Genomic DNA, 9,582 nt, shown 5'->3' on the forward strand with positions numbered 1-9,582 from the left:
GCAGGAATAAAAAAATATGATATTATCAGATTTTGAATGTATTGGCTCCATTCTAAAATCAGTTGTTCTCGATCAATTCTAGTGATCAATAGTTTTTCTTTCGTTTGATTTTCTACACTCGATCGCTATGCATCGCGAAACACGCAATTTGACCCAAGAGGAATGTGCCCAAGCGGTAGTTTTGCGAGAAGAAGGGTGGACATACAGAAGAATTGCAGAAAGGTTTGGAGTTTCCCATACAAGTGTGTCCAGAATGTTGCAGCGATTCAGGGAGACAGGTATGAATGTCCGAAGACCAGGACAGGGTAGAACACGGGTAACAACTGCCATTCAAGAACGTTACTTGAGTTTCTTCGTTGAGACAACGGTTTGCAACCGCTCGCCTTCTTCAAATTCAGCTTGAGCAAACTCATGAGGTGCAAATTAGCACTCAGACAATAAGAAATCGCCTCAGAGAATATGATTTAAGGCTCGTGTCGCGGCAAGAGGCCCAGCTCTTACCCCAGCCCATCGTAGGGCGCGTTTAGATTTTGCGAGAGAGCATATCCATTGGGAAGAGGCCGATTGGGAAAGAGTTCTCTTCACAGATGAGTCTAGATTCTGCCTCTACCATTGTGATCGACGTTCCCTTGTATACATACGTCCACATGAAAGATATGCTCAGTGCAATTTCCTGAATACTACTGGTTTCGGGGGAGGATCGATTATGGCAAAGAGTAACCAACTTGGTTACTCTTTGATTATGATATGGGAGGGAATATCTTTGACTGCTCGCACAGACCTAGTGGTCGTTGATAATGAAGCTATGAATGCGGATAAGTATATAAGGAACGTTCTTGAAGAGCATTTAGTGCCATTTGTCCCATACATTGGTGAAAATTTCATTTTTATGGACGATAATGCCAGACCCCATCGTGCGCGCATCGTTCAGGAGTACCTTGAAGAGGTTGAAGTCTCTCGAATGGAATGGCCAGCAAGAAGTCCAGATCTGAATCCGATTGAACAGGTTTGGGACAACCTCAATAGAAGGCTGGGAAGTTCAGAAAATCATCCAGCTACTCTTAATGTTTTAGGAATCTAACTCGAATAAATCTGGGAAGGATTAGATCAGAACATTTTAAGATCACTCATTTTGAGTATGAACCGTCGTTGTCGAGCTGTAATTAACGCAAGGGGTGGAAATACCAAGTATTAAATCACTTATCAGCATTTCATTATTTTGAAAATTGTTCTTTTCACTTCTTTCACATAAGATTCGGTAAAATCCTGAATTTTTCTTCCATTTAATGTGTCTTGTTTCGTTCAAAACCTTCCCGAGAGAACATAAAAAATAAGTTATAAAGTCGATGTAGAGTTAACTTTCATTAAAATTGAGATTTTCAGAATGTGCGTTAATTTTTTTGCGCAGTGTATTTCAGTAATCATTTTCAAATTTTTTTTTCAACTTTATCATTTTGTATAGGTGAATTTTGGTGTAACGCTTCATTTTGACCAGTTCTACCTTCTATTGAAAAATAAACCTCACCTTCAAATATACCCTGTATTTTCCCGTTTATGCCTGCGCGAAGGTTTTTGGTATGTAAGCAATGAAACCACTCATTTTTAAATATGGCATAAGAAAATTCAGGCTATATTTCCTAAAAATCCAGTTGGGGGAAAAATAACCAATATGCAACTATATCTCATCATTATAATAATATCACCGTTATTTCGCAGGTCATATTAACGCCAGGATGTTCAGAATATCAAATTATCTGAGTGCCAAAGGAATTCATAACAAAGTTTCGAGCGGAATTGTTTATATTCAGTTGCCGCGGTTCCGAAACGAGCTGATATAATTGAAATTTGATTCAATAACCGACAGAATGAATGGATGGATAACCCAATACAAACGAAAAGTGTCAGCATACGCAACATACCGGCATTTTTCATGAACTCTCGACCTCGATTTCATCTAACGGGTGGAACAATCTGACACGATAGGTTATGTACAGTGGCGTACTGCTCAGTCATGCAGATTGAATATTTTACAGGTATGATTGAATTGAAAGCAATTCATCAGAAACGATAGGAGGCGTTGGATTATTAATAATCTCGAGCAGAAGACTGGGTTATTTCAATATCTTCGACTTATCATCAAATATCAAGAAATTCCAAAAATTCTTGTTCTAAAACTTCAAAAATTTCACGTAAATTATTTTAGATAACTCTTCATAAACTTTTTAGGGTTTTCACTCCCAATCTCTGAAACAAAATCAATTAAAATTTACGCAGGAGCAAATCGTTGATTTCATTTTTAATTGATTTTGTTTCAGAGATTGGGAGTGAAAACCCTAAAAAGTTTATGAAGAGATGCAGAATCCTCCCAGAATAAATTTCAATCGATATCTATTTTAGATAAGATAGAAAAAATAATTGCATGCTCATTTTAAAAAAGGAGACCCAATTCATCAACTTTACAACTCTTCTTTCTATTAACACAGTTCGTATTAGAAGAGGCGTCAAGTAGGGGAAGATGGTCCTTATTTAAGATAGAGTTTGAAGAAATTTGATGAAAATCTGATTCTAATATATTACGTCACGTGAATGGTAAATGAAATTTGTCAATTATCAAAATGCGTATTTTTTTTATACCTACTAACTCAAAATATAATTTTTGCACAACTCAGCTGAGATACAGGAGAACAATCAGGAAAGAGCATTCAAACGGTCTTTGAACATGCTAGATCGCGATAGAATAGAAATAATTGAAATTCGTTTCAAGGCTGAAGGCCTTCTTTCTTGTAAATCAATTATCCAAGACCATTTAAGTAGTCACATTTCTCATAAAACTAACAGGGTTAGTCAACACAGAACAAAATTGAAAAAAGGCCTATATCTCTAGAATGAGAAGATAGGTATACGAGTTTGTAGTTTTAATAGGTTGATAAATAATGCTATTCGCATTCCTAGGTAGGTGGTCGCATAATTAGGTGAGGTTAGGTTATATTACGGCCATTACTTTTCAATTCAAACATTTCATGTGTTATTTTTAATCTGTTTATAGGAATTAGGAAGTTCAATGTTACTGCAATTGCAGTCGCTCCACTTATACAGAGGTTAGATATATATTTTTCTAATATAAACAAAGGTATATTTTTCCCAACACTCAAAAACTGGCTTTATACATAGAAAAATGATTTCGGAAATAGAAATGATGTTTATAATGTTGCTATTTTTTTTAAACCTAAATACGGGTGTATTTTGTAAAAAAGTGATAAATTGCGAAAAACTACAGTATAAGAATTTTTCCCCAAGTCATAGGACATATTCAGGGTGAGTCTTTGTCTCAAAATATTTCAACAGTAGATTCTTGAGGTCAAAAGAAACACTTTTTCCATTACCATTTTTTCTGAATAGGCTCGATTTAAAAGATACAGACTGTTGAAAACCATAAAAAAAATTATTTTTATTTCTTTCTCACAAACGGTTTTATCGAATGAAATGAATTTCTGAATATAGTTTTTCATTTATTTGATTAATCTTTTTCTAACTCAAGATATCACCCACGTTTTCTAGTTTTGCCATTATGACCATTACGTACCATAAAATACCAAAAATTCAAAGAACCCAACTTTAGAAACTATGTTGGACGCTATTTAATGAATATTGAGCGTTTTGTGAATCAAAAGTTTTCCTCATATTTTCTCGTATAATTTGACGTTTTTGAATAATTTGATGTTCAAAAATTAAAAAGTATCTGAAATTTGCAAAATTTGGTACTTTGGCTAAAAACAACTCTGTTTGATCTTCCACAGATGTGCAGTGTAATTTTGTTTTTCCAGGGGGGTAACACAGCTCATTGTAATGCTTATAGTTGTTTATGTTTATGTTTAAGTTTACGTTTACGTTGACGTTTACGTTTACGTTTGCGTTTACGTTTACGTTTAACCGTAACTGTTGAGATAAATTCACCATAGTAAAGCAAAACCAAATCCCTTACTCTTTCGGAATTTTCGCCGACAATAAATATGTCAAATGCGATTGGTTTATTAGTCGACAATATTAGTGCTGGCAGTCAAAGTGTTGAATGAGATTCCCCAGCAGTTTTCGACTGTGAGAACCATATTATGTACTTTGCTATTGGAACCTATATACTGTACATAAGCATCTTTTAGGAATAAGATATTTCTCTTCGTCTTAGTTAGTTCTGGTTTGATATTCATTGAGAGTATCAACCTCCGTTGAATCGATTGAATCCATATACATATTGTTTCACAAAGTTTCATTGAAGAAGAATTTATCCTAAACCAACCTAATTTCCCACAGTTTATCCGTTACATAATATACATGTTATAATTATATAACTCCTTCTGACGAAAATGATGTATTTTTTATGAAATATCTTTGAAACGTCACATTTGAAATAACCATTTTAACCGTTTCCCAAAAAAATTATTTGAAATAAATGAAAAATAAAAATGGGTATTTGAAATTTAAAGCGTTTCGTTTCTATTGCACAAGTTCGCAAAATCGACTGAAATATGCGTTGATAATAAAGGACAACAAATACACTATCTTGATGAGATAGACAAAGATGGCGACTGCGATTAACGAGGAAGGTCGTAAAATTTTGTGGGATTTTTATGGTCGGTTGCTGTTGAGGCTCGCCAGTGACTACGCCCCTATGATGGCTGTAAATCAACAGCTGTTATTTTATACACAAGCCATTGTTCTTTTTATTTTCTAGTGGGCGTTGTTGTCAAATCGTAAACTAGAAACGAAGCGATTTGAATTTTAAAACCTCATATTTGAAGAATGATTTTGAATAGTTTCCGCGGTTCATTTGAAAACTTCATGAATGACACTCATAAATATTCAGTTTAAACTTGCATATGCTGTGATGTTGAGGAGAATTCCCCATTATTTCGCATCAATTTCTCAATACCCTACATAGCCCTAAGAAATTCCTTCATTTCGGTAAACCTAGCCCCTCCTGGCAACATTATGGGCCGCCAAGAAGGCCGCGAACGCAGCAGCGGTCCCCTATCTAACCACGTTGCTTTCACGACAGCTGGCGAACAACCGCGACGGACTAGTTTCGATCGAAGCGGACAGATGTGCAGAGCCTGCTTCCCCGTATTTTCTTCATCTCTACCGAAAACCTAACAGTCGAAGTAATGGCCGACGATACCGAAAGGTTGATAAATCTAGTTAAGGAGCGCGTTCTCCTGTACGATCCTCGTCATACAGCCTACAAGAATGTATCGAAAAAAACAGAAGCATGGGAAGAAATAGCACACGAACTATGTCAAAACTGTGAGTGCATTTGGAAGTTTATTAGTAAAGATTAGCAAAAATTCAGTATAATATTCGCCAGTCACTTGTATTTTAGCAGTCGGTTGGCCATGAAATAATTTTCTCAAGTTTTTGTAACTAGAACGAAGTTAAGTTGGCACCTATGAAATGTCGTTAATGCCATAACGCCGTTGCCACAACTGATTCCCAAAAAATTATTTCAAGTACTCAAAAATGAAAAATAAAAATGGGTATTTAAAATTTAAAGCGTTTCGTTTCTATTGCACAAGTTGACAACATCGACTGAAATATACGTTGATAATAAAGGACAACAAATACACTATCTTGATGAGATAGACAAAGATGGCTGACAACGAAGTCTGCGACGAACGAGAAAGGTCATAAAATTTCATGGAATTTCTATGGCCGGTTGCTGTTGAGGCTCGCCAGTGATTACGCGCCTTATGATGGCTGTAAATCAACAGCTGTCATTTTATAAATAAGACATTGTTCTTTTCATTTTCTAGTATGGGTATGGGCCACCATTCACTGTAGGGTTCAAATTAACAGTGCTGTGCCTAAAGTGGCGTAAGGACACAGTAACAAAGCCTACACAGAACACAACTGGTTCTCCGAACTCGCACAAGCTCACAGAGCTTCTGAGGGGTACTTCGGTACCTACGGAGAATCAGGATATAGTAGTATAGTATAGTAGGCGCGGTTACCAAATCGTAAACTAGAAACGAAGCGATTTAAATTTTTAAACCTCATATTTGAAGAATGATTTCGAATAGTTTCCGCGATGCATTTGAAAAATTCATGATTGAAACTCAGAATTATTCGGTTTAACCTTGTATATGCTGTGATAACCCAAATTGAGGAAATTCCCCATTTTGGTCCGCTCATTCAAATTGTAGAAAACCCTCATATTCTAATATCTACAATACATCAGACGGTAGCGAACATATTCAATATAAGTGAATTTAGATAATGTTTCATCTGAATCTATACGACTTATATTTTAGCTGAATGTTTTCACAATCAGAAAGATAGAATGAAGAGAATGTCAAAGAATTTCCTTCTATTGACAGACCCAAAAGAATGGTGCCATTTGAGAATTTTATTTTAGGGTGAACGAATGCGAAAAGTTACTATAGGATTTTCGAAGAATGTCATGGTATTATACGTTCCAGAAAATTAATTTTTCTATTTTTCACTTGACTAGTCCTATACCAATGTATAGGACTTAAATATCTTAAGGGATCAATAAATATATGATTACTATTATTAGTAAAATAAACAGCCATACGAGCCAGTTGTCTTGTTAAAGCATGTGAAATTTTTGTTTATAGGTGAAGTTTCTCTTCTTTCAATTCTTTTTATCATTGATACAAGATGATTTTTGGATATCGATTGACAAATTAGTGCAAGAATTTACGCAGGAGCAAATCGTTGATTTCATTTTTAATTGATTTTGTTTCAGAGATTGGGAGTGAAAACCCTAAAAAGTTTATGAAAAGATGATTTTTGTTAAAGAATTTAACATTCCTATAATTATCCATTTCCAACCACTGCATCATATGCATTTCATATTGAAATTCACAACTGATGTAATGTATTCAACCTTTAGCCAAAGAAAATAACCAACATTAACTCTCTCCAAACTGAAACATATTTATGTGTTAATAATTCAGTTTTCTTCCATAGCAAATAAATATATGTATTTAAAAACTGTTTTTCATGCAAATAACTATATTTGGTATGCATGCCTTCAATCAGTTTGTTTATACGTCAATTATGTAATCACTGAGACTTTTACGTAGAACGGACAACATATAGCGCTGATTTAAAACCCAAAAATGTTTTGACAAGCGTCATAACCCCACATTTTCGTACTACACATACATAGACATATAGACATGGACTGTCCCTTCCCTTTATACCTATGCATGAAATACGGTCAAAAAAAGTGACAGAGAGAAATGCACGTCGGGCATGCAGTTGTCTTTTTCTAGAATATTGATTGGTCCACATTCACCTCTATGTGAACAAAAAGGAGACAGGTAAATTCCCGACGATCATTTCTCTCTTTCTATAAAAAAGACATTTTCATGCTGACATTGCGCAGTCCATGTCTCTATGTCTATGTACACATAGTGTAATGTGTCAACTTTCCATGGCCAACCGGGTGCTAAAATAAAAGTGAATGGAGTACAATATATTTCTCATTTTGAGATGAACAAAGTGTACAAAGATCACCTATAGATTTATATCTTTGCTTGCTGAGATCCAGGTACTTCTTATAGATCTCGGAGTTTTTAAGTTCTCAAGGAACTTCTTTTAATTTCTAATCTCGATAGATTTCTCGGTTCTCTCCGCGATGCTCTAGTGAATCTCTTTTTAGTGTCGTTTTCACCCCTATACAATAATCAATTTTTATTTTACAGCAGAAACTGTGAAGGTCAAATGGAAGAACCTGAGGGACTCTTACGTGAAGTATCTCAAATATTTGAGGGGAGATTCTGGTTCCAAGAAGAAATTCAGAAATTGGCCTTGGGCCTCACATATGGAGTTCCTCCAAGAGTCCCTGTATTTGAAGACAGCTCAGTGGCAAGAACTGCACTTCTTCGAAGAAGTAATTACGGAAGGGAACTACGAGGCAGAAGTATACGCTTCGGATGATTCCCAAATGCCCCTCCCACGTAAAAAATTAAAGACACAAAGGGACAGTAGCAGTGTAGAAAATTTGATTGGAAATTACCCAAACGAAACTGAAAACATCCACAAGAACCTCGACCGTAACGACCTACTGTTCTTGGGTTATGCAGGGACATTCAAAAAATTATCACCTCAAAAACAAACTGTGATCAAAATGAAGATGGCGCTCCTGTTCGGTCAGGCAGAACTCGACGAATTAGGTCTACAGATATCACCTTCCTCCTTTTTGTTTAGCTTAAACTGTCCTTCCTGTAAACGTGATTCGCTGGATATCAAGAATGCCAGCGAGGAAATGAATCGTGATAGTGCAGATCAATCAAATAGTGAATCTCCTGTACAACAGACATCTTCGAATTGGTTTGATGAAGTCAAAGAGGAGATATGATAAATAATAAATACGACAACCCTACAAACAACAAATTCACTGTTTATAAGTATCTGCATATGTAATTCCACTCCTGTAATGATGAATAATTAAGACTGAACTCACACATACATAAATAAATATAGAATTTGAAGCATATGTTTCAATTTATGTAACACAATCCGAGGTACAAGGAAACATCGAATTAAATACCATTGAGAGTTTAAATGATCGAATATAATAAGTTATTCTATAGTCTATCCAAATCCGAGAGGCCAGCGTAAACACACTGACTAACGGGTGATCTTATTTAAGGTACTCCTCTTATTGGTCAAAGCTTCAGGAACGCCATGTTTGCAGGTGGGAGTAATGCAGAACCGCATTACGTTTGATTCATTGATTGTATGCGAATTGTTGTGTAGAACTGCAGAGATCATTCATTGCTTTTTCTTTCGTAAATTGGTTTATAGTTGTAGCAAGTTATTCAAGTTACAAGCATTTAAGATAATGTCGAGTACTGATACTGCTGAGGAATCGCATGTTGACTTAAGTCCTCCAAAAAAGATACGTCTGAAACGACACTTCAGTGCCGAGATAAAAGATATGATTTTGAATACTTATGAAATTGAGATTATTCAAAATGCAGGAATGTGTTTAAAGGACGTAGAACTCCGAGTTGCTGAGAGACTTGGCATTGGAGCTCGAAGTGTTAGGAGAATTATTTCCGAATACATAAATTCCGGCAACAAATCAAAATCGGACCACCAAATGGGAGTCCTTATCAGATTTCGATAAAAATGTAATACGGCGAAAAGTTCACGAGTTTTTCTTCAGAAATGAACACCCGACTATAGAGAAAGTATTAAAAATAGTTAATGAAGACTCGAACTTGCCAAATTTTAAGAAGAGTACCTTCTCTATAATATTGAAAAAACTTAATTTCAAATATGGACATCGCCAACGCAACAGTTTTTTAATGAACCGTGACGACATTAAATGTTGGAGAAGAAACTATCTCACGAAAATTAGGACCTTCCGTGATGAAAACAGGAAGATTTACTGCTTGGATGAAACTTGGTTAAATGCCGGTCATACTAAATCCAAAGTGTGGACCGATGAAACAGTTACATCTTCTCGGCAAGCGTTACTTGCTGGATTATCTACTGGATTAAAAATCCGTCTGGGAAGGTCTTGAATTTTGAGTTTAACCCTCGGTTTCATAA

General features: G+C 35.6%; 1 protein-coding gene across 1 annotated transcript; it reads left to right on the forward strand.

Annotated features, from left to right (window-relative positions):
* Positions 1 to 4,824: 4,824 nt before the first annotated feature.
* Positions 4,825 to 8,380, forward strand: LOC123316948. The gene is made up of 2 exons (XM_044903272.1): positions 4,825 to 5,298; positions 7,725 to 8,380. The coding sequence occupies exons 1-2, from the start codon at positions 5,160 to 5,162 to the stop codon at positions 8,378 to 8,380; spliced, it is 795 nt and encodes a 264-aa protein (XP_044759207.1). The 5' UTR covers positions 4,825 to 5,159.
* Positions 8,381 to 9,582: the final 1,202 nt, after the last annotated feature.

This window comes from Coccinella septempunctata, chromosome 1 (assembly GCF_907165205.1).
Source record: "Coccinella septempunctata chromosome 1, icCocSept1.1, whole genome shotgun sequence".
Taxonomy (NCBI): domain Eukaryota; kingdom Metazoa; phylum Arthropoda; class Insecta; order Coleoptera; family Coccinellidae; genus Coccinella; species Coccinella septempunctata.